This window comes from Euprymna scolopes, chromosome 32 (assembly GCF_053919585.1).
Source record: "Euprymna scolopes isolate OS-2025 chromosome 32, ASM5391958v1, whole genome shotgun sequence".
Taxonomy (NCBI): Eukaryota; Metazoa; Mollusca; class Cephalopoda; order Sepiida; family Sepiolidae; genus Euprymna; species Euprymna scolopes.
This window is the reverse complement of record NC_136513.1, coordinates 38205296-38232932: the sequence shown is the minus strand read 5'-3', so window position 1 is coordinate 38232932 and position 27637 is coordinate 38205296. Positions and strand designations below refer to the sequence as shown.

Here is a 27637-nt window from a genome sequence, read left to right as displayed (position 1 = left end):
ATATGATCTTATATAGCAACTAGCATCGTTTTTATTTACAAGATAACAGTCAATAGCGCCGATTCATAACAACAAACAAGGAGCTAACAGACTCGCAGATTGCTTCTAACCAATATACGCTAATGACTTTTTTTGAGGTGGTGGTATGAGAAGATGTTTGCGTTGTTGAGAAGGTTGTCTTCAACATCTTCTCCGATGGATGGTTGTAGAGCCTGATAAACCGAGGTGTTATCTTTTGTCGGATGACTTTTGTTGCAGCAAAGGTGGATGAACCAATTCCCAGTGTTCATCATGTTCTAAAGTGTTCAACAAACATAAATAATAAAGTCGATTGTGTGGACTAATATTATATTTTATATATAATAGCAGTATTCATGCAATGATTTCTTACCTATCTCATCAGAACTCCTCTCTCTCTCTCTCTCTCTCTCTCTCTCTCTTTCTCAAACTTCTTGTAAATTCCCTTTGTGCCATCATTTCAAAATGCATTTCATAAATGTATTTTTTCCAAAAATATATCAAAACAATAATGAAAATATTTAAAGAAATTTTATCTGAATTTGAAGCGTTGCATATATTTTGAAATTTTAGTATTACATATATAAATACGTTTAGGCGGCTAGAAAACAACGCATTTTTTAATATAAACAAATTTGTTGTTTAATTCAGATATTTCGATGAATACATCCTCGTTAATGAAGTGTTTTTTTTCTTTTCTTTTTTTTTTTTTTTTTTGCTCCGCATGGTATTATCCGCTATTGAGAGTGTTAGTCAATAGGTCTTATAACGGTATAAGTTCCAAAAACAAATATCAGAAGAATGTCGCGTTAGCCGCGCAAAATGAATTAAAGAACTGTTATCTGCATTTGAGCTGTTGAATATATATTTAAATTTAATAAATATATATATATATATATATATATATATATATATATACCATGGACAACCCCCCGACAAGCAGCAAAGTCCCACCCCTACACAGTAGAGATCCCTAGATGTAAGAAAGCCTTCTACTCTAATAATTTCTTCCCCAGACTTTGGAAATTCCTTCCGGGTTCCTGCTTCCCGAACTGTACTGACATGCAGAAGGTCAAGTGTAATGTGAAAATCTTGCTGCTCAACTCCCTTCATAATATCCCTGCAACTTCTGTCCCTGATAGTAGCCTCTACATCGAAGTAGCACTGTGCCTTGTTTGGGATGAAAATGTAATAAAAGAAATTTAGCCATAACCGAGTAAAGTACAGGGTGGAACGATAGAAGTACCGCCCTAACAAAACCCACACTACAACTGCGAGTCTGTTAGCGACCACTCCTTGTTTGTTGTTATGAATCGGCGGTGGCGTAGTTCAGATCAGTAACCAAGATGGTGGCCAAGAATCAAATGCGGTCCGTGGCGTAGTTAGCCTCTTAAGTTCTGAGATATTGTGTTGAACAAAGATGGCGGCGTAGTTCAGATAAGTAATCAAGATGGCGGCCAAGAATTAAATGCGGTCCGTGACGTAGTAAACGGCGGACTGATTGAATCCAAAATTCGACAATTTTTATAATAATTTTGGGACATTTCATTGGTTGTTTAGCACGGCCGTTGGTTATAAAAATGATTGGCGAATCCATTCGGCTCATACCCCCATTAGAAGTCAAAAACTTTTTACAGTTTCATTTTAAAACATTTACCGAAAAAATCAATTCCAGTAACTTGATTATGTAGGAGAGCTGACATCTATTCAATGTAGCTGCCTTCAGCCTCAATCACCGCCTCTATAGGGGTCTGGAACCGGAAGCATGACTTTTTCACAAGCGCTGGCGGGAGCTCGAGGAATACTCAGCGATCAAGTTGGCTTTTGTGTTGTTGGAGGTCATGTTGATGGTCTTCTCAAGTATGATCAAGTGAAATAGTCCAGCGGGTTCAGGTCGAGGGACGAGGGGGCCAGGAAGTAAAGCGTATAACGTCGTAGCACTTCTTTCTGAAGCCAAGCCTGGGTCTCTTTGGGCATGTGAGCAGGCGCTGAGTTCTGTTATCACTCCTTAGGGGATCACCATATTTTTCAGCATATCCAGGTACACTTTTGTGTTAATTTCAAGCCGACTTCAAAGATTTGATGATATTGCCCTTACTTAGAAACAACGCCAAAGACCATAACCATGCCCGAAAACTTTGTGTTTATCACCTTGGGTACGTCCCTGTTATTCGTAGCAATCCAGCGATGCATTTTGAGGGTGCTGGCAATGGATCGGTAGCGAGGATGAGTTGTGCAGCGACGCATCTCCGAACTCGCTCGTCGCACATTGTGTAACTTTTAAATATAATAGAAGGTTCCTATCGCTCTTGGGATCTGTACACAACTGGCCAACTAGTACATGGTATGCAATAAAAAGAGAAAACCGGGGTTCATGAAACGGAAATGGAATCATGTCGTCTTTTCTAGGGTGATAGTTTTATTGTTCCACCATGTGATAAGAAGTTACATATTTTAGAAGCTGGGTGTATTAACAATTATTAGTGTCATTCTTTTAAATGCCGAAGGTTCAATCCCCAGTGAAGGTGATACTAAGAATAAAATAAAATTTAAAAAAAAACATAAAGATGAAGAAGGGTTGGATGTGGTAGCACCAGAATGGTAAGGGGGCGCATTTATCACTTGGTGTTGTCTGTACCATATTTAGATTTCAACAACAATAGTTAATATTCGCGAATGTAGAGATGAATTGAGAGATTTATTTGAAAAAAACAATAACACATTCAAAACATTCGAGATAATAAATTTATTTGAGTCTTTTTTTGCAAACGATCTTTGTCAGCTGTATTCGATCCTTGATATTTTGCTGATCTGCTGATCATTTTCCAAGACGTTCTGCTATCGATCTGCAAGCATTCGAATCTAGTCAAATGCCATTTAGCCCGCTTAGAATAAAATAATTCTTGAGGGGAGCATTTATCACAACGTGGTATTTCTGTTACCATTCAGATTTCAACAACACAGGGGTACATTTTTTTTAATGTAAGGTTTAATAAGCATCACGTACGGGGCAGTTTATTTCCTAAAAAATAATAAACTCAAGCAAGTAAAAAATATAGATATACACACGCACAAACACACACACACACATATATATATATGTTTATTTATTTATTTTATTATCGTTTTATTTGCTTAGTTACACATGTTTCGGTATCAACTTTCCAGCGACTTAATCAAAACAGCTCCTACCCAGTCGAGCACTATATCCTAAACACTTGGAGTATTACCATTATTATGGAAAGGGTGAACATCAACTTGTCCCTCAAAAACATATCCATGGCGAGCAACAGAAACTACCTATTAAATCTCACCCTGGGAATGGAAGAATTAATTAGAATAATGAGATGGAAGGCATATTTATTTCTTAATGATAAAGACACAAAGGACAACCACACAGATTACCACGGATTCGTCAATCAGGATACAGCCCCAACTGTTGACCAACTCCACAATTTTGAAACAGACCTCATGGAACTTACAAACAAAATATCCTTTTACCACAGAAAAAAAACTCATTCAAGCACCACCTAGACAAACTAGTCAAAAATATTAACACCTCTAAATTATTGTATGCCAAAGCTGATAAGAGAGAAAACTCTTACAAGATCCACAAACAAAAGTACCTAAAACTATTTAAAGAAAACATTATCAACAACTATAAAAAATCAGATACAGATTTAATTAAGGAAATTAATATAGACAGCAAAAACATTACTGACACACTCAACATTAGCAACAGAGTCGAAAAACTTTCCAAAAAAGGGGCCTACATTCTGATTAAGGACCATAAATCCAGTTTTGAAACAAACCCCCAAACTAGACTTATAAACGTCACTAGGCCTGAAATAGGAAGAATAAGTAAAAGAATACGAGATAGAATCAATCTACAAATTAAAACCAAATATGAATTAAACCAATGGAGCAAAACCGATGACACCATTAAATGGTTCAATAATATCCAAAATAAAAAGGCTGCTTTTATCCAGTTCGATATTGAAAGCTATTATCCTTCCATATGAAAAGAACTGCTTGATGAAGTTTTAGATTTCGCCTCTCTACTTGCCGACTTACACCATCCGAAATAAACATTATTAAAAAAATCTAGGAAAACAATCTTAATCAGCCCAGACACCCAATGGACTAAGAAGAACCAATTCGGATCATTTAACCTCTCGATGGGCGCATTAGACTTAGCCGAAGCAACTGATCTAGTTGGTCTTTTTATTCTGAACAATCTCACAAAAAATATAAATAACTAAAACATAGGACTATATAGAGACGATGGCCTTATCGTAATCGAAAATTCAAATGGCCCTAAATGTGAGAAAATAAAAAACATTAACTAAGGAAATGGATAGAATAGGCCTAAAAGTAGATATTAAGATAAACGTAAAAACTGTCAACTTTCTCGATATAACTCACATGAACTATATTGTTACGTACTGGTTGTGACGTATGTATTTAATTGTTGTTGTTCATGTTTGTAGTAAGAGTTCATATTGTAGTGTTCTTATTGTAGAGAGAGAGGTATATTGAATACAGAGACGGGGACATTTTAATAGAGACACGTAATACACTTGAATGAGATGCAATATCTGATATCTTGATAGACTGAGAGATAGTTTGACATTTACGTTTTGACAGTTGTACATTTTTATAAACACAAAGTTCATATTAATACAATTTCACTTTACCTTTGTTTTTGGTAGAATAACACAACACAAGACGGCAGTTATAAAAACACATGATGTTACGTTTATTTCTTCTTCGACCGGTCGGACATATATTTTGTATTTCAAAGATTCAAAGATTCAAAGTTCAAAGTTCATGGTTTTCTCTAAACCCCTCTCGCTTCCAGAGAGTGCCTTGACTCTAACAGAGAATCGATCTGATCTCCTCTGATCTGACTCCCATCGATTCTTCGAACTGACTGATCTAACTCCTTCGAACTCTTTCCTATATTGAGAAATCACATGTATGTCTGATCAATGTGACTACAACTAAACTGTTATCAACATGCGCGATTTGCACGTTTTTTTTAACCATTTCTGACGACCAGAAATTTTCCCATTCTCTTTGTTCTTTTACAAAGGAATTTAATCTACTTCTCTAATTATGTAACCCATATTTTATTATGCATTCTTTCTAAGAATGTGAATAGTTTCCAGGCAAATTTGTATTTATTAAATATTTTAACAGAATCAACAATTTAACTGGACATTCCATTTATAATTACATTCTGTGTTTATTTTAACTTATGATTGGAATTCTAAATTCCGAGTCTAGCTTTTCAAGTTCGAATCCTTGACTATCCTATTTCATATTTAGATTTAACTAATTCCCTATTTTTTTACTTACATGAAAAAGGGACAGCTGTTTATCATGTAACATCTCTTCCTCTCATTTTCAAAAGGAAATGCACGCATCTTTAAATTTTAGTACGTTTATATATATATATATATATATATATATATATATATATATATATATATATATATATATATATATATGAAATAAAATGGAGGTGGAAGGACCTGAATACTCAACGTTTCACCCGATTTATGCGGGCTTCTTCAAGAGGGATGGTCATTGACATGAGAGTCGGAGGATTGGGGCTACATATAATGATGGGGGAGAGGAACGTGTTTTCCTTATGTAAATCAGATGTCATATATACATATATATACATTTTATGAGAGAACATAAGTTAGAGTAAACTAGTGTGGTGGATTACGTCTAAAAGTTAAAATATCGTAGAGATTAAAAAAAATTGCGTCTGGAAATATAGCGATGATAGATTAAGTAAATAAAATGACACAAGATTACGAAGGATTTATATATATATATATATATATATATATATATATATATATATATATATATATATATATATAACCACTTGGCTAAGAAAGATCAGACACCATAAAACAAAACCGAAACTTTTTTTTTCAAGTCAGCCCTTTTTCAACTGACTTCATAATTTTATTTTTTAGACCAGAATCTCTATCTGATCTCCCTGGCATATTCCTTTGGGGTGTAGGGTAGTACCTCCTATAACTCACGTCAGCTGCTTCATCCAGCCTCTCTTATGCTGTAAACTGAGGTCTCATTTTACCTCTTTACGAAATCGAAGACTTATCGTTCAAATGTGTCCTTGATTCTTTCTTCCGTATAGTTCTTCTATTAATTTGAGCTTTGTTTTCGTTTTGTAACTAACTTAACTTGTTGAGACATTCTCAAAGTTCATTTATCTTTATGGTTGGCTTCCAAAGTTTAAGATATACCTTTCATCCGCTGATTCGCTCGGATTTCCTTGCTTGGACCCTTGGAACTTGATGAGGACCGAGAAATATCACTCTTAAATAACTAACACCTTTTGCGCCACAATACCTATTTGCGCCTAATTTCTAGCTATAGTCCGATTTTTGTGATTTTTCTTTTTTTATATCAGAGCGTCCAAGATCAAGCAGAGATACCCCGCATTCATGCATCTCTAAAAAAATATATTCTCTCGTATCTACAGTATATTTTACTCATATCATTAAGTTATATGTGATTTGCCTACGATATTGCCGCTCATACAGGTCCCTGATACCCTTAAGGATTCTCGTATCCTCTCCAACGCCTGCATTTTTAACTTATTGTGTCGAGACTTATTCATCCGCTCAAAACCATTACATGCGGCATGCTTTAAAAGCACACAATATCGCAGGTTCACGTCTGTAATTTTCGAATTAGGGGCACCTCTAGTGCTTATCATCTTCCTACCAAGTTACTCTTCTTGGGAAAAATGTAACAATACGCCAGAAGATATACATTATATACACGCACTACGTTCCCTTCTTATTTCTAATATCCCGTCTTATTCCACTTATCCTATACATTTCTATATATTTTCTAATATACTTTCCTCCCTCCTATACTCTTTAACCATATTTTGTTTTGTTTTCTTTAATATATATATATATATATATATATATATATAAGTGAAAGTATCAGCGTCAGTGTATCTACGCAATAAGCTAAGTTCCATCCAAATGTATGCATGCATATATATATGTATATATATATATTGAGAATTCATATATATATATATATATATATATATATATATATATATATATATTGAGAATTCATATATATATATATATATATATTGAGAATTCGTATATATATATATATATATATATATCACAAATAAATGACAAAGGGTTATATTCTAGATTTATAGATGTTCACCATGCATCCTCTAAAAGTAAGCTAAATTACATCTAATTTAAGTGATTAACCTATTTAAATGTATTTGTTATAAATGGTCGCTATAAAATAAAGTAAATTTATTAAATTATAAATTGCCGGACATAGACTGAATAGATATAAAATCATGAAATTATGCATGTAGGTAGATAATAATCTATCTATCTATATGTATATATATATATATATATATATATATATATATATATATATAAAAGTGAAAGTGTCTGTGTGTCTGTATATCTGTGTATCTGTGTGTCTGTGTACATTTCTCTACGCAATAACTCTGTCAATTTTTAGTCTACAGATTCGAAATTTTATATACAGGTAACTGATATTTGGGAAAATCGATGTGATCCGTTTTTGGTCAGAAATTTTACGATTAAGGGTCAAAGTTCAACGATTTGACCTTTGAGAACTCTACCAAACCCCTCCGACAATTCTAGGTCTACGCACTTGAAATTTTAGATATAGGTTCCTTGGACATGGATCTAACTTAATAACTTGATTTGAGCATAAAACAATAAATATTAAGGGGGCATAATAGGGGTCAAAGTTACAAAAGAATTAACCTCTGCGGTCTCTTCCAAATTACTCAGACAATTTCTGGGCTAAATATTTGAAATCTTACATAAAGGGTATTCAGAGATAGGGCAAGCTGTTTCATCGGTTTGGGTCGAAATTTTTAGTTACCAATATATAAATGTATGTATGTATGTATGTTTGCATGTCTGCCTTAAACTTTCTATAGAGGTGACGGATTTTACCAAGATCAGTACCGTTTGTAAGTTCGATCTTTCATACGGCAAATATCGAAAAATTGGCTAAAAACATTAATATCATCCCCTTCAACTAGGCACTTTTTTACAGGGGGAGGATTACTTTTTTCGCCGATATTTTTTAAAGTTATACTCTCCTTTAGATTGTCTAGCCTTACTTTTAAAAAATGTCGCTCCCGGTTTGGCGGTGGTAAAACCTTACGTTTATGCTGTTACGACCACTTTCAAAAGAGCAGCACTAAATACCAGGTATTATTTTTCTTCTTGTTTATATATATATATATATATATATATATATATATATATATATATATATATATGTATATATAGAAGGCGGTACAATGCAGAAGTAACGGAAAGACACAAGATGAAGCAGGTGAGAAATTTATTAATACAACTTATAAATACATGTGTACATATTCATATTTCATATACGCAGTATATTTATATTTGCACAGTGGTTACCTGGGAACGTCGGTCTGGTAGTATGTCCGTGTAATATAATATTTCGAGAAAGATCTCTTCGCCAGATATTTACTTGACTTTGAAAAACGTGTTGTTGTAAGCAGTAACTATACCGCAGTAAATCATTGCCCGGGACTTATGGGTAGTATATGGTTAGGGTTTTTTCTCTCAATTCTTATTTTATATTTCAAAATTATTTATTTTATATTATATTTTATTTATTTATTTATTTATTTATTTATAATAGTTTATCTTTGGTTCAAACGTGTTGTTGTAAACAGTAAATAGTAACAGTATCGGGCTAAATAATTGTCCCGACATTGTTGGTGGCTTTTTAATTTAATGTGATTGAGTTTGTTTTTCTTTTACTTATTTTTTATTTTAATTTATTTATTTCTTTTATTTATTTATTTGTTTTTATAGTAGGTTATGTTTATATTGAGGAGATTTAAATAGCTAATTTATTTGTTGTTTGTGTTTCTGCATTCTATTTGGTGGTAGTGTGGTGGTGGTGGTGTGGTGGTGGTGGTGGTGGACGTAGACTTGGAATAAGTCGGTTGGTCAAGGGAGACTACTCGATGGGTTGTTCTAAGGTGGATAATCGTTACCAATACTTCTTCTCGGGTGTATAACGTTGCATTACTTTTTGTGTGTTTATTTGTTTGCTTATTTATTTTATTTTAGTGATATTATATTACACGGACATACCACCAGACAATAAAAACCTAACCATATACTACCCACAAGTCCTGAGCAATGATTTACTGCGGTATAGTTACTGCTTACAACAACACGTTTTTCAAAGTCAAGTAAATATCTGACGAAGAGATCTTTCTCGAAATATTATATTACACGGACATACCACCAGACCGACGTTCCCAGGTAACCACTGTGCAAATATAAATATACTGCGTATATGAAATATGAATATGTACACATGTATTTATAAGTTGTATTAATAAATTTCTCACCTGCTTCAGCTTGTGTTTTTCCGTTACTTCTGCATTGTACCGCCTTCTACAATTCCATTTAACTACATACTATACAATGCTTCAAGCGAACTACACACACCTCTTATATATATATATATATATATATATATATATATATATATATATATATATATATATATATATATATGGGTTGGGCGTTACAAAACTCATACCGCTTATTCTTCTATTCCACCTGAATCGATCAGAGATAGATTGCAAATCGCATTTATATGACAACCGAAAATATGCATTCATGACATAGAAGTTTCGTTCCTTTGTTGCAGATATTGACGGTGTTCCTTATCCACTTTTATGCACGTGCGTTAGAAGTAATTATTGAATCCCCTTCCTAAAACACACATAGTATAATATCTATAAATGGCCTCTAAGAAATAAAGTAAATTAATTAAATTAAAAATTGCCGGACATGGATTGACATGATAAAATTTAGATTAAATAAAATTTCTTACTTATTCAACCAGAATAATTCAAATTTACAATTATTAATATTAAATAAATCTAAATATTTGTACTATTAATATTTTTCTCTTGTCTGTATTTTATTATGTCGAAAATTCTCCGTTTAAAGAATCCTTATATAATTCTTAGATTCCCCTGTATACGTATGGGATTTGACACTGTTGTTTCGTTAGGTATGGATCTTGTGGGTAAGTTGCTGGTTGATACGACACCGCGCCATCACCTGTAGCTGTGTATTGCATTGTGTAATTGGGCGGGTATTGGTACTGGATGGTCGTATTACCCGGTACTGTAGTATTAATCTCTTGAGGTGGTGTTTGAACAATCATCGTTGTATTCTGAAAATAGAAATAAAATTTTTGTGTGTAGTAAGCTGATCTACTTTACACCTAGGTGTAGTTTAGGATATGTTATTTTGTGTTTTGGTTTATACTTCGGATATTATGTTAGTTTTTTTTTAAATAAAATTATTCATGAATATGTATGTTTATTTTATTTTTTATTATTTCATTTATTTATTTTGTATTGTTCTTTTTAATTTAAACTTATTTTGTATCGTTATTCTAGAGTAAATTTTATCCTGTGCATATAGTTATTGGCTATGCCTCTCATACAGCTTAATAGATGTTGGGGTTCTTTAAAGAATAAAGTACTTAATTTTGCATTTAGGCATAATCTGTATAGATCGTCTAGGTCCCTACATATACTTCATTGTCTTCCAATAGTTCACTTGACTATCGGCGATCGGCCAGTTTTTGGAGTTCCCGGTATTGGTTAGCTAGTTTAGCTATTTTTATTCGGTATTTAACAAAGCAACGGTACTGTAGTATTAATCTGTTGAGGTGGTGTTTGAACAATCACCATTGTATTCTGAAAATAGAAATAAAACTTATAACAAAGCAACACTATGTCGTGAATCATGTCTGTTATTTCCCTGTAACCTGAAAATGGGATTTATATTTTGATATGCAAGGTTTCAGTGTTTCAAATTAAAGACAAACCAACTTGAATCACTTCATAATCAAATCTGTATTCAATCAGATGGGAAATGACGAAGACTCGCAACTTGAATTGTCTGTTGTCCTATGCAACATTGATTTAAGCATAACCTCTACGCCGACGGGCATAAAAAGTGGTCTGATTTACGGTCGTCTTTGTATATATATATATATATATATATATATATATATATATATATATATATATATATATATAAAGCGAGGGAGTAGGAGAAATAGACAGATAACTAGATAATATATATGTGTGTATATATATATGTGTGTGTGTGTGTGTATATATATGTGTGTATGTGTGTGTGCGTGTGGAGAGAGAGAGTATCAATAAAATAAGAAAACGACAATATAAAATATATACTAATGCATATAGATGTATTTGTTTATTCAATAAAGATGACACGTCAATTAGGGATGTACGATAAGTTAAACTCTTTATACCGTGGTATTTCGAAGCTTTATACTTCTCATCAGAAGCGAAGAGAAGATGCTACGTAACATGTAAGGGATGTGACGTTTATATGCACACACACACACACACACACACACATATATATATATATAATATATTATATATATATATATATATAGTAAGTTATAAAATAGGACAACAAGAGAATGAAATGAAGTAAGTAACAAAAGTATATATAGGTAGATATAGAATAGATCATTTATTGAATAATAGAATACAGGCAAATGTTAGGGGATAGAAGGGACTCTTTATGCCAGGGCATTTCAAAACCTAACGCTTCTCATCAGAAGAGTAGAGAAGGTGCTAGGTAGCATGTGGGAGATGCGGCGTCTAGCGTAAGGTTCGTTAGGGATGAAAAAGATTAAGAGGAATTATAGAGTGTTGGAGGAAGTTTTAATGAATTCTAAATAAATAAGGGGAAGCTTATTATATATAGTATGATATATAAGAATATAAATTGTCTTTAACATAGTATTGAGATTAAGGGGTATATGTGTTATGGATGAATAGGAGGTGTATAGCTGATGTGTGGTGATGTATTTTAACGGTTTATTGAGTGTCTATTTTCTATGGAGCGGGTAATTTTTGATTAATTTGGTGGGGGGGGGCTTATGTAAGGTTGTAAAACTGAAAGTTAATATGCTGCAATATATTTATAAGTTTCTACTATTATGATATATGGAGTATGATCATAAGGGGGCGGTTGGAGATTAGGGTGACAATGACTATGAATGCGTATAACTTGATGTAAAAGGTTAAGTATACATATTGATGTTAAAATGGGGGAGTAAGGGAACCATAGCTACTTATGAGATTGGTAAAAATATACCATATAATAGTAGGGTAATTATAATAGTACGAAAGATAATAGTAATGACAATTTTACTAATAGTAGTGATAATAAAGTTGGACATAAATTAGATGTAAAATTAAATATGAAAATAAATTAATATTAAGAAAAATAAAATAAAATAAATAAAATAAAAATAAAGGCAAAATTAAAAGTAAACATTAAATTTTAACATTAAATACAATGTTACCAATAGTTCTGATAAAGTTAAATTCCAAATTACTGTTAATGACAATTAAGATGGAGATAATAGTAGCAATTATGGTGCAATGATATCAATTATAATGAAGATTATAATTATTATAATGATGATAAAAACAGTAATAATAATAATAATAATAATAATAATAATAATAATATAACAATAGTAATAATAATAATAATAATAATAATAATAACAATAGTAATAGCGTAAAAAACACTGCAGTAATAATAATGATAATGCTTCTACCACCACCTCCAAACATCACCACAACCATTACCAATAATAATAATGTAAGTACTGTTAATATTAAATTATTAGGGGTGCGTAAAAGAAAAGGATACAGACAGGTGGGGGGAGTAATATAGCAGGAAATGGGGTTGAGGGGTGAGGGGTGAGTGGACTCATATAAAATAAAGTAAAATAGATAATATATATATATACACATATATACGCATACACATACATATATCCGTATTAAAAAAATGGATGTATAATAAGCCGGGAAAGCGTAAGAGCTCGGTGAACAAAAGGCCCGTGGGTTTAAATTAAAGGATTGCTTCACTGGGAACGGTAAATTTCAAGCGTCCACTTAAAAACATTAAATTTCTTTAAGTTCGATTAGAAGGCGATCAAATTTATGTTTATATAGACAGGCCAGGCCTAGAAAGTTGAATATATACTTTTTCGTTTATGAACACGAGGTACAGGTCCATCGAATCGCCATAACTGCTTATGTAGTAGTTTGAGCTTGGCATTATCCGGATAAGTCTCCGTTTGTGGAATTGATCTTTTTCTTTTCTCTTTTACTTAAAGCTAGTAATTTATAAAATACATATGGCGATTAAGCTACACGGAATATTCTGCGTTTCATTCACTCTAGGATTCCTCAGGCTTAAGCGAGAATTTTGTCGTTGTCTCGCGTTTTTATATATACGCACATTCTATTGAGTTTTTTGTTTAGCCAATCAGCTTTCTAGTATCAACCGCGCCCTTCCTAATCAGCCAATTAGCAACCACTTACATGGACAAAGGCCCATTTGACCGCAGGTGGACTGTTCTTTGTGTGTGCTATTTAGCTTAGGTATCTAGTGTCTTGACTTGTTTTAAATCTAGGTTATGGTTTTTTGTTAATGTTAGTTTATATATATATATATATATACATACATATATACATATACATATACACACATACAGGACAAAGGCCCAGTTGACTTCCGGTTGACCAGTTCCCTTGTGTGTGCTATTCAGCGCAGATATCTAGTGTCTTGACCTATTTTAAATCTAGGTTATTTTTTATATGTTAGTTTATATATATATGTATGCATATGTATACATACATATATATGTGTGATAGCTTATGTATATGCATGTTTATTCATTTATTTATTTGTTTATTTTCTATTGTTTTTGTTAGACTTAAAATTATTTTGTATATCTATCGTAGAGTAAATTTTATCATGTGAACACAGTTGTTAGTTATTTCTCTCCTACAGTTTTTTAAAGTATAGGATAGCAAATTTTTCATGAAGGCATAATCTGCATGGATTATCTAGGTCTCTACATGTGTTTGGTTTGTCTCACTATTTTCCATTCTACTGCCGACGAACGACCGCTTTCCTTGAGCTCCCAGTATTTGTTTGCTAGCGTTGTTTTCATACGGTGTTGTTTATTATTGAATGTACTTTTGTAGTCATAATATCGAGTTTTGAAACTAAGGAAGTCGCACATACGTAATATTTCCTGTTATTCGGGTGTTCTTTCGAAAATATTGTGACCTGGTAAACTATGCTTTTGGTTAGAGAAATCTATTAAACTGCAGAAGAGAAATATATGTGTATGTGTATGTGTATGTACATATATATACATATGTATAAACTAACATAAAAATTTTGTTTAAACTTAACCTAGATTCAAAACAAGTCAAGACACTAGATATCTAAGCTAAATAGCACACACAAAGGAACGGGTTAACTGGCGGTCAAATGGGCCTTTGTCCATGTAGGTGGCTGCTCATTGGCTGATTAGGAAGGGCACGGTTGATGTTGGCTAAACAAAAAACTCAATAGAAGGTGCGTATATATAAAAACGCGAAACAACCACAAAATTCTCGCATAAGCCTGAGGAATCTTAGAGTGGATGGAATGCAGAATATTCAGTGTAGCTTAATCGCCATATATATTTTATAACTTACTAACTAGCTCTACCTACGTATTGAGCACTGTTGAAATAAATACTTAAAGTTTACGCATAAATGTATACTTTCGTATATTTATGTGAGTAAATGAAGTAGTTATATATGTGTGTGTGTGTGTGTGTGTTTATCATTTTTTATTATTATTTCTTATTATTGTTATTATATTATTGTGGTTGTTGTCATTATTATTATTCTCATTTTATTATTGCCGTTATTATTTTTTATTGCTGCATTGTTATGTTTTTATAGTATTTTCAACACACTTCATTCTCTATTTTACAAAAGTTTTCTGATATTTTGTTTTCTTATTTTGAAAATGTTTAAACAAATGAAGATTTCTAAAAAATAATTAACAGTTCCATAACGAAACACATATTCTCATAGGCATTTGAATAATCATAATTTAATTTTAGTACTAGTGCAGAGGTTTTATATTATTTCCAAGTTAAAATCGAATTTTCTGACATTTTTTGTTTATTTAAGTGAATGTACAAAATACCCTCCCTTCTACGATGGGAATAATAGCTTTTTAAATAATGTACTTATTGAAGCACGGTACGTTCTCAGCATAATAACATAGGTTTAGCCATAATGGGAATAATAAATTTCGATGGAGAGAGAGAGAGAGAGAGAGAATAAATGATAAAAGCAAAAAGTTATATATTTTTGTCATTTATTCTCTATAGTGCCCTGTAATTACAGAGAGCTTCTTAAATAAGGATTGAATTATATTATAAGAAAATATGGAAATAGGAACAAACTTTCATAAAAACTTTTCATATCTATTTGCGTAAGTATACTTTGATAATTATGTTTCAGTTTGAAGAAATATGTTATAATAAAATTATGGGGTGTTCGTTCTCACCTGACCTCCATAGAATGGAAATATGTCACAAAGTTTAATAAGATTGTTTAATATAGATCCATAGAATATTGTGATAAGTGTTTCAGTGTGAACAGGTATGGTACAATAAATTATGGGGTGCATCTATTTTATTTTTACATTCATCATATTTTGCTTTGGATTTGATACCCCCAAATTCGAAGCTATCTCTTTACAACCCTTCCTTTTCATAACCTATCATACTTTCATAAATCAGAGTCCATTTTCTGTAGGCTGTTTTTGAACCCAGTCAACGACGGGTACTTTTGCTAGTATATATATATATATATATATATATATATATATATATATATATATATATATATATATATATAAAATTATATTTTCGTAGTCCTGCCAGATTCTATAAATTTAATAGTTTCCATGGCGGCACAACATTGGCTGAGCCCAAATGGGTATAATAAAATTCCAAGTCAGTTCCCGGGTAGTAAAACAATCGAAAACCTTTGGACATATTAGACAGGAACCTTCGCTAAAAGAAAAGAAGGCCATTTTCTAAACCTGAATTTTAAGCATTACTGCGTCAAACATGGCAAGAAATTCCTCAAGATGATATTCGTCAACTGATCATTGTCATGCCTAGAAAGGGCCCTAGCATTAAAGACAGCCAAGGAATCTTAACCAACTATTGATTATTAAATTTGTAACTATTTCTTTTGGATTTTGTTCTATAAATTATACGTTTATTGAAAGAAACTGTTTCTATGTGGGTCTATTCTTTTCTGTCTCTATTCTTTTCTGTCATGTCTGTGTATATGATTATATTTTCGTAGTCCTGCCAGGTCCATTTAATAGCTTCCACTGTAAATGATAAAAAGTATTGATGGAGATAAAAACGACATTACTTACTGGGATTGTGGAAGAACAACAACAACTACAACAACAGATCGAGGAGGATACAATGGCCAGAATGAATTCGAGGAATGCGATTGCAATTCCAGCGGTTGCGATCTTGAAATAATTCATATATTGGTAAATCTGTCAAAACAAAAGTTATAAAAACATTTGATTATCAAAATTATCAACAAATATAAAGGCCAAAACAATTCGAGGACGAAAGTTAATGAGATAGAATGATTATGTGTTATATATTGGGATGCGTTAGGATCGATATAACATACAATATCTAACTGCAGGGTGTCCAGCCTTCATCTTCACGTGGGTATGTTTGCAACACATGATTAAATAATGGGATAATTATAAACAAATAAGAAAATCACTCGCTGTTATATAACGATATATGTTTATTATGGAGGCAAAAACATGAAAGGTTAGAAGTCCAAGTATTATTACTGGAATGAACAGGACTAATGCTTATTGCTCCATTTTGAAAGTCGCTTTTTCTCCCTCCACTTTCTACTTCCGGTCGTTGATCTCGCGAGAAGTCGTGAGAATGTAAAGTCTATGACTCGGACAAGGGGAAGCAACTTCGCCCAAAAAGTAAAGAATTATTCCGCTTGCATTATACTTTTCTATCGTCCTAGCATTATACTAAATGCGTGCATGTGATGGGAAATGTTTCCCTTAGAGTCGCAAAAAATGTAACAGTTTCGCTTGCTTTATGGAATCAAGTGTAGAATGTGTTTTGGCTCAGCAACTTTTTTTAGTTTTCAGAAAACGAGTCATAAAGAATTGGAACAAAATATCAAATAGTTTATCTCTTCATTCGTTATTTTCTTTTGAGAATTCTAATGTAGGAACTTTTATTTAAAAAAAAAACATTTGAGGTTACTTGATTATGTAGTAGAGCTGACATCTATCCAGCGATGCATTAAGAGGGTACTGGCAATGGTACTGTTTTCATGACTTAGATCGGTAGAGAGCATGAGTTGTCGCTTCGTTGAAAAGTGTATCACTTTCAAACATGATAGAAGGCTCCAAATGCTCTTGGGATTTGTAGACTATTGGCCGACCAGTAGATAGTCAGCAATAAAGAAAAGAAAATCAGTTTTCATCAAACGGGAATGGAATCATGTCGTCTTTTCTATCGTTCGACCCTGCATAAATTAGTGATGCGCTATATTCTTCCGCCAACAGATTCTGAAAAGAGCTATGTCCCACTTGATACTTAAGGAAGTGAATTGTGATAATCTCTAAGATAAAAATAAAATCTGATTGACCGCTAGCTGACTCTAATTGATCCCAATTCATCCCAATTGAGCCCAATTGACAATCAAAATGACATCGAGAAATGGAGTGGACCTCAGTTCTTCAACGCATCGGATAACCCATGGTTATGGTATTTTCAAACGAGTGCCACATCATGCTATATCACATCTTCGAAGTCGGCTTGAAATTCAACACAAAAGTGTACCTGGATGTGCTGGATACTGTGATGATCATATGGTGCACTCAAGTAGCGGCTAGCAAACTCTGGGTGTGGCAGCAGGATTTGATGCCGGCCCATGAGTCTAAAAAGACCCAAGCTTGGCTTCAGAAGGAGTGCTACAATTTGTGAGCTTATCTTATAAACTTATCTAACGGCCCATCTGCTTTCCCGCTAGACTAATTTGTTTGGTAATACGTCGAGCAACATGACCTCCCACAAAACCATTCGCTGAGCTCCCGTCGACGCTTGTGGAAACGACATGCTATTAGCTCCGAACCTGTATCGACTTGATGATTGAGGCTGAAGGCGGCTACATTGAATAGATGTTAGCTCTATTACATAATCAAGTTGCCTGAATAGATTTTTTGAGTAAAAGTTTTAAAATAAAGCTGTAGTGTTGTTTTCTTAGGGCGACAATTTCATCATTCTATCTTGTACTTAATCGTCTTGTAGAAATTCGTTACATACCCATAAATCAATAACAACGATCGGGTAGACAATTACATTATAAAAGAATATATACTTCCAAATTTTAGGTTGCCAGTTCCCTTTTTCTTAAGCATTTCGTACATTTTACTGCATTTCATTTTCCCTTCCTTATTATTGTGTTTCCTATAAAATAACTAATTCCCACCTATGCATTTTGAAATACATTTTTCAACACGTAAAGGCATAATAATTTGAAAGATTTTATATGTGGGGTAGGGGTGAGCGTTAACTTTACACATTATGAAAACAGTACAATGTATTTTCACTTTTCTTGGCCCAACTATGTATGTATTGGATGACGTTTTTTTTGTTTGTTTTGTTTTGTTTTTGTTTTTTTGTTGTTGGGCGGAATTTAATAGTGCAGATTAGTTACAAAACATTCCCCTCCACGTTTTGAGATTGGCTTCACCTTCCGATCCCCATGATAAGAATACCTCCTAAATAATACTGTTGGCTTTCAGCGAGATACAATAAGTGTAGATATACCAAATATTTACTTTCTGCTAAAATTACAGGTTCTCATGTAATCGATGTCTTCCTGATTCTACTTTCGTTTCTTCTCGCTTACTAATCCAAATTCCTAGCAGTGGACCGACATTAGTCGACATTTTGTGCCAAAACGGTCATTAACAATGTTTTCTCTATTTTAACTTATTTCATACTGGCATAAATCTTTTCACAATGAATATAATTAAATAAAAACAAAAATCATTTTCATTTCCAATTATTTTATCAGATAAATATTCTATTTTACTGCTGAGAGAGAGAGAGTGGTGTATATTTAGGGGGTTCATGCGTATATTTTGTCCAAAAAAAACCCAGATGTCTATAAAATTTAGTTCATCCGGAAGATTTAGGCGAGCTTTGAGTTGATGAATGTAGAAACGATATAAGTTTGTTTTGGTAACTTGATAATGAAATTTCTTTAAAACAAGAGTAATAAGGTAAGAAATTGTTTTTCTTTCTTTCTGTGGGTGGATGGAAAAGTGCATTTCAAAATAATGAATGAAATCGGACAGTTACAAGGCACTGGATTCGGAAGAAGCCAGACCCTTGTCGTCAAAGTGATCTGCGGGGGACAATAAATCAAGGGAGGGGTGACCCCAGTTATCCAGCTGTTGCGTATTTAGACTGTTCGCTACCCAGACAGAGATATAGAAAGAAGAAACGGGTTGATATGTCACTGTATAAGAATTTACAAGTGAATAAGTTGGCACGAGTGAGTGAGCAAACAATATATATAGAGAGAGATGTGAAAGGGCTGAAATGGGCGAGAGCTCTAGGAAGCCCCAGAGTAAAGTGAAACCAATGTGGAAGAAGGAAGTTCCATAGGTTCGACAAGGGGGGGGTGGAGGATTGGGAAGCAGAAGCTGACTCCAACAAAAAGAATTGGAGTCTTATGCATGGGTTTTACAAACCCACTCCTGGTAGATATAAGCTGGTCTGTTTGACGTGACAGTGTAAGGGGCACCGGGACGTGGAGTGCCCCACAAGATATGAGCAACCACCCAGCTCGTTGGGACCAAACAGTAGTAAATTTAGGCAGTTCGGACATGAGATCAGATTGTGTAGACCAGTATGGACCCGGAAACTAGGGACCACTACCCCAAATTATAGTGTACCGCCCCAGGCCAGAGGAAAGAATCAGGGAAACGCCAATAGGCCGCTCCGTCAACAGTAAATGGTGGAGTGACCCAAGTAAAGTCGAGACCAATAATGTGCTGGACGTGTGGTGACAGAGGCTATTTCTCTGTCAATTGCCGCTTGAACATTGTATCATTTTCAAACATGATAGAAGGCCCCATTGGCTGTCTAGTGGATGCTCAGTAATAGAAAAAATAAAACTGTTTTTTTATCAAATAGAAATGGAATCATGTCGTCTTTTCTATCGTTCCACTCTATATAAATTAGTGTTTCGTCTAAATTTGTGATGCGCTATATACTCCCGCCAACACATTCTGAAAAAGCTATGTTCCATTTGAGTGATAGACGAGGAAAGGAATTGTGATATTCTTGAAAATAAAAATAAAATCTGTTTTAACTTAACTGACTCCAATTGATCCTAATTGAGCCCAATTGACAATCAAAATGACATTGAGAAATGAAGTGGACCTCAGTTCTTTAGAGAGATGGACGCAATTCTTTTCTCTTCCTTACAACCATTTCCCACATAAGAAACGCTGCGAGCCTGTTTCTGCTCTATCGTTATTTTCATGGCAAGTGCTCGTCTGAGCGACAATATAGTCCCTCCTCGCCAAACTTTCGCCAATTGGGAAAGAGGAGATATAGAAAGAAGAAACGGGTTGATATGTCGTTGTATAAGAAGTTACCAGTTCAGAGATATGGGTTGTCAGGTGCACCGGGTCGTGGAGAGTCCCACAAGATATGGGCAACCACCCGGCTCGTTGGAACCAAACTGTGGTAAATGTGGGCAGTTCGGACATGAGAGCAGATGGTGTGGACCAGCGAGGGACCGGAAACTAGAAATTATTGTGTTCTGCCTCGGGACAGAGGAAAAAAACAGGGAAACGCCAATACGCCGCCCCGCCAACAGTAAATGACAGGGAGGTCCCAGCAATGTTGAGACCAGTGGTGTGTTTGACGTGTAGTGACGGGAGCCATTTCTCTGCCGGTTGCGTCGGTGCTGACATTGTGGCAAGGCTGGTCACATGAGAAGCTGTTCTTCCAAGGGAGAACCTTGTTCCAAATGGTATCCGAACCGAGATACACCCTCCCACAATAATATGGAAACAGATGGGTTCCAAGAACGCTTGTTGTTGCCGGCGCCTATGTCATGGTGGATAGATACAGAAGGGAAACCCAACCGAGAGAAGGAAAAAGAGCCCAGGTGTTCTCTCTTCTTACTATAAAGGAGCTCACCTATACTGCAGTAGTGGGGGGGAGTTAAGACTCTAATTTACACTGGAGCATCGATCTAACTGTTGGGGGCCGAAGTGTATCAAGGGCTAGCGGGACAGAGACGACTGATTCCATTAGATATAATGATCAGTTAGGCCGATGGGAGCGAGTTGCAAGCAGCCAGCATGATATGGCTCCCCCTGCAGGTGCCGAGTGTAAGGGATGATTTCCCTCTCTACGTCACACACGGTTTTCTGTAGCGACTTTGGGAGAAGATTGACTCAGAGAAAAAAGGAGCAAAATTAAATTTTAATCTTGCTATTTTGATCATAGAGGGAGTAGAGATTCCCCTGGGAAGTGGTGTGGGTGACAGACTGCCCATAGTGGCAAACACGGACATGAAGCTTTCCATCAGGATGGCGATTTCCTGTGCGGGTATAATAGACACAGAAAATATATTGAATGGGGGACTAGTTTAGGTATTGCCTGTAGAGAGGTACACGGACAGTGAGGAGAGGGTAACCTTGAGTGAGTTGGTAGTTCAAGTGTCGGAGACGATCCCTGTGCTGATGCTCAACGCGTCGGATAGGACCATATAAATAAGGAAAGGAGAAAAATTAGCCTATGCCTATCCAGTAGGAACTGAAACAAATAAGTGAGAAGTTAAGAGTAAAGAGAACTACTTTTCTGGAGCCAGAGGATATGGAATCGGATAGTGAATCAAAATGGGAGAAAAGGAGGAGTAGTTTATCCCTCCAATCAACGAGGAGTTACGAGAAAAGGTAAAACTCCCTAAAGTAAATTCTACAATAGTGGAGCATCGAAACGAATTGGACCTGGATGCAGACCACGTGAGTTATGTTCATCTTCCGTTCTGTCTCCATTGATATATTCTAACAACTCTGTTTTGTCAGTTAAGATTAAAACAAATGTAATAGTTCCTCAGAAAATGCTGAAACCGAACGCAGTTATCAAAGTTTGAAATTAATATATTATTTTTATTTAGATACGATTCCAGGAATGCAGTTACTTATCCATTATAGTAAGAAAAACTACACAACAAAATTAGGTCAGCGAAACAAAAACTAGGTATCTAATTATTATAAGTAGCTGGAAAAATAAATGACTTTATATTGTTATGTAAACGTTTGTCTTCTTCGTCATTTTAACCAAAGTTATGTGTGTTTATCTTTCAAGTTTATATTTATCAGTAGGCTGTCCTATCGTCTTGTATAAAGAAATTTATAGAGGACCCTTCAGAACATCAATAATGCATCCCCCTCTTCGACGTGTTTGAGGTAAAATTCATTACACCCCTTCCTCTCTTCACATCTTTATCGCCCTTATATTATAAAGGTGCACTCCTTAAGTAATTGTTTTGCCCTCGTTGCTTTGTATTTTGCTATATCATAAATATCGTCGAGTCTCCGTTATGTTATCGTACAGTATATCGATACTCCATGGCTGACTGCGCTAGTTTCCGCACATTTATATCAGATCTATCTCTGCGTTCCATGTTTAAAGAGGATGTGTCCTCTATAGTATCAGACGGAATGCTTAATTGTAGGTGTAGACCAATTCATACCCTTCAAAAAGTTCCAGCAAAAACGTAACTGCCAGCCGCGGTTCTTTCCAGAATGTTCTGCTGCCATTGCACACAGAAATCACTTTTTCCATTGCTTCCAGCCTAATATATGTATTGAGACTAAAGCAGCTTTCAGGACTGCGAGCAAACTGTAAAAAAGGAATAAAGAATGCGAGAGAGTTGTATGCTCAGTCCGTCAAGTCCAAAGTAGCTGAGCAGCGGCTAGGGTCCCATCAGTTTTGGCAAATAACAAACAGAATCCTGAACAGAAGTGTGTGCTCTATCCCAACTATCATCAATGAACTTGGGGTAATCTCGTCAGCACCAAACAAAGCGAAACTATTTGCCACGATCTTTGCAACTAATTCTACCCTTTACGACCAAGCCCGCCAATCCCCAGTATTTCGTCGTGTATCTGAAAACACAATATGTGACGTACAAATATCTGTACATGATTTGCCAAGCTAATCAAAAACCTTGATTCCAGTAAAGCAACCGGCCCTGATTATTAGTCCAATTATAGTACACAAAAATGTTCAACCAGATCTACCGCCCGTACTTACAAAGTTATTTAAGCGTTGTCTTAAAGAGAAATGCTCCCGAACACCTTGGAAAATATCATCAGTGTGTCCTGCATTTAACAATTCAGGTGATCGCTCATCTCCCTCTCAGTACAGACCAATAAATCTTCTGTGCATCATGAGTAAGCTGCTGGAATCTGTATTAAATAGAGAAGTAGTCAAACATCTCGGCAAAAACAACCTTCTTAGTTACGTGCAAAATGGTTTCCGTTCCGCTAGATCTACAGCAGACGTGCTTACAGTTATATCTCATAGGATTAGCGAATCTCTCGAGGGAGGCTTCCACTACTTATGTTTACTACCTTGACATATCAAAGGACTTTGATAAGGTTTTGTATAAAGGTCTACTTCAAAATATCTCCAGCTATGAAAAGGTTTTCTCCATTATTAAATCATTTCTCTCTGATAGGTTCATAAGAGCAGTGGTCGATGGACAGAATTCAGAAGCTCTCACTATTAATGCTGGAGTCCCTCAGGGGTTCATCCTGGGCCGAATTCTCTTCCTGATCTCCATTAATGATCTTCCAAACCATATCCTTACATCATTCGTAGACATTTATGCTGACGACACTACAATGTATGGTAGCACATCAAATACCGTAAACGACAAAGTTCTCTCTGATTCTCTCTCCTCTGATCTTGAGCATGTGGGACAATGGGGAAAGAGGTCGCTAGTTACTTTTAATGCATCTAAAACCAAGCTTCTATCTCTACATCATCTACGCTCTGACGCCAATCTGGCATCGGTTGAAATGAATGGCTCTCGTCTTGGAACGGCTTCATGTTTTGCCAAGCTTCTGGGCTTGACTCTTACCCTGACCTGAAATGGAACACGTACATCAAATCCAATGTTGCTGAAAGAATGGGTTGATCCTTCTATCGATCCAGTAATCCTCTAACTATATAAAAGCTAGGTACGGCAAATGATGGAGTACTGTTTCCACATCTGGGCAGAAGCTGCTAAAAAGCTTATTCTGCCTTGACAGAGTTCAAAACAGGGTTCGTAGCTTAGTGAGAGATACTTTTTCTCTTCCCTGCAACCTCTTTCGCGCAGAAGAGACGTTTTGAGCCTGTCTCTGCTTTATTGTTATTTTCATGACATGTGCCCAGCTGAACTTCAATCTATAGTCCCCTTTCGCCAAACTTTCACGAAAAACACTCGTCTAGCTAAAACCACTATCAATAATTTCCCACACCCTTTATCTGTGCCTAAAACTAAATGTAGATTCCATGAACAAAACTTTTTTTCTTACAACTGCACATTTGTGGAACTCTCTTCTGATTGCCTGCTTTCAAGCTGACTACAATTTGGTAGTCTTCAAGTCCAATGTAAACAAGTTCTTGATGAACCTTCCCACTATGTAATCCAATTTACAAAAATTCCCACTACTTTTGTTAACTACGCTATAATACAATTGACTAATGCATACCCATTAACCCTTATCCTCGAGTGGCCTAAGGGCCTTGATAAGTAGTGAGTCCCGTGTAAAAGAAAAAAAAAGCACGTGGTAATGCTTGGATGTTTCCGGATTTTTTTTAAAGAAAAGAGAAAAGGAAGAGAACTGTTTCGTTATTTTAAAATTTGTATGAAAATGTACTCATTTTAGATGACGACTGATGACGTATGTGATTGTGTTGTGTAGGAACCTCACCTTGAATCATTGAAGACACTGTAATATTTATTTTGAAAGATGTCGAAGGTAGTCGCAAGGCATAGGAAATTAACAATTTGAATACGCAGTGATTTTCGTTTGAAAAGAAAAAAAAAGCTGCCTCAGTCCGGAAAGATTTCTCCTTCATTGTGATCTTTGCCCAAATCGCTAACTTAAAGCGAAATTCTATGTGGTGAGAGAGTTTAGCGAGGAATTCCAAGGTAAATTAGTTCGAAATTAAATCTTAATCATTTTTAAAAAGTAAAATTGAATTTTAAAAAGAAAATAGAATTAGCAAAGAGGGGAAAGCGACAGAAAAAAATAAGGAAAAGAAAGAATGTTAGCAGAGTGGTTGATATGACGTTTGTTCGACATGACTCTCATAGATATGAATGAATGTAATTTTTTATGGCATTTTTATATATAAAGTTTGAATAGGAAGAATGTACTGATAGAAACCGACGGTATCGACACCGTTCTGATTTATGGCGAACAAAAAATCATTTGGCCTGAAAATTTCATAAAATATGAAAAATTACTTGGAAATGGCGTTGTAGCATTTAAACTGTCGAATAGCAAATCATTTAACCTGAGAATTTTCATGAAGATGAAAGTAAATTGCTTTTCAGCTATCGATAGAAAACTTTGTCGGTTAGAGAACTTTATGAAAAAAATAAATAATGATCTAATTGAGAGTAGTCTTAAATCAGTTAAACTGTCGAGTAGAAAGTCTTAAAAAAAACTAACGGTGCTGATATTCGAAAATTAGAAGAAAAAAAAACGGAGCTGAGGCCAGTTCTCCTCTCCGTCTCGTTGCAGATAGGGACAAGCGAGGAGTTATGGTAATGCTGATGGTATTTACGGTAGCAAGGATTTGGGAGCGGAGTCAAAATACCGTGTTCAAAAAGCCAAGCGAGGTTGTAATCACCAGATCAAATTGGCTGGTCACACTAGTAATATATCTACACCCTTATGGAGTGTGGGTAGAACGGTTAAGCGAAGAAGTAGCCAGGTAAGAGAAGATTGAAGGCCAAATAATCCTGAAATCTGGCCATAATAATGACTGTTCCATTGTTAGTCTGTCTAGCAATGAAAACTGGTATAATGGAACCCTAGTGGAAAGATATGAGGTCTTATTTGAAGGGACTAGAGTTATTTCAGGCAAAACAGAAAAGATCCGTATTATTAATAGTAGGCGCTCAGCGTGTTGTTCGAGACGGTGTCCGAGAGTGATGTAAGGGTTATCTGAAGAAAATTAGAGGTGGAAGAGAGGAATACAAAAAATATTGTCACACGTAACCTAAGAAAGTTTTATCGATATTAAACGTTACCAGATTTGAGCTAGTCAAGGACAGGGCTAGCCTAGGGCAATTGTTTTTCCATATACAGGTATTTAGGGAACAGGTGGCTAATATAACTGATGTGATAACCACAGAATTACGAGAACTAGGCAGCTTTGTGCGGAGGTACTTTCAGTTGTTGGCCATAACGAACAGAGTGCACCAGACTTGGCAGCTGATAATATATACATATATATATATATATATATATATATATATATATATATATATATATATATATATATATATATAGTGTTGGGTACATAAATAAATTTATATAGAGAAGCTCAATGAGATGCCGAGCAAGAATAAAAGTTATAAAAAAGAAACTCAACAAAACTGGTTAGCCATTTCTCATTAAAATTTATTTCACCTTGCCAAGGATAGCAAGGATCATCAAATGAGGTTCGACTAGCTGTGGCTTTCTTCCTTCCAACTCTTATATACTAGCAAGAAAACCTGAGGTTGATCAGGTTTTAATGATGATCCTTACTAAAACATGTGCACGCGGCATTAAATATGCTATCATAAAAACACATCTCACCGAGTATAGTGACCGGGGGAAGGTTACGGGGAATATCACTGAAAATACAGACAGAGTTGCCCCATAACATGAGATTGCTAGTAGATCCCATGGAGCAGCTATGGAAATATTATAATGCGTTGGGTTGCATTACATTATTGGAGGGGAAGAAACTCGTCGTGTTAGTGTCTGTCCCTCTGTTAGACCGCTATAGTACCCTTGAGATGTACCAGGTAGTGAACTTGGCCATACCTCAGAGCAGACCAAAAACGTGGGTCAGTACCTAGATGCAAGATCGAAACGGACTTTATCGCCTTAAACTTAGCGAGAACAAAATTTATGCTGTCAATGAGTGATGAAGCAAGCCAATGTAAGGCAGATGCCCTCAGAAAGTTGGTGGATAGATAAATAAATTGACTAAGTATATAATTAAAGAGAAAAGAGGGGAGAGATACAGGTTGAGAAAGAGAGAGAAAAGAAAGAGTAAAGCAGAATGATCCAGAAAAGATGGGAGGAGAGGGACCAATTTCATAAAAAATAGATGCTCTGGTCAAATCGGAGTTCTTTTTTCTCTGACCAGCTGAGTTACAGGTCCTCAGACTTGTGAGTTAACTTTAAAGTAAAAGCCCTGAGGAATAGCCCGAAAT

The 27637-nt window shown here is 35.0% G+C and overlaps 1 protein-coding gene across 3 annotated transcripts in view; it reads right to left on the bottom strand.

Annotated features, from left to right (window-relative positions):
* Positions 1 to 27637, bottom strand: part of LOC145256272 (uncharacterized) — a 126363-nt gene that overhangs the window by 46474 nt on the left and 52252 nt on the right. For 2 of the 3 annotated variants that reach the window (XM_080114950.1, XM_080114953.1), the window contains 2 exons: positions 16482 to 16610; positions 10041 to 10332 (listed from right to left, as the gene is read on the bottom strand). The exons of the other annotated variant lie outside the window; for it this stretch is intronic. In XM_080114950.1, the coding sequence (XP_079971076.1) occupies positions 10120 to 10332; positions 16482 to 16610 (342 nt within the window). In that variant the 3' untranslated portion in view covers positions 10041 to 10119. Of the gene's footprint in view, positions 1 to 10040; positions 10333 to 16481; positions 16611 to 27637 lie in introns of those variants that run through there. 3 annotated transcript variants of the gene reach the window in all.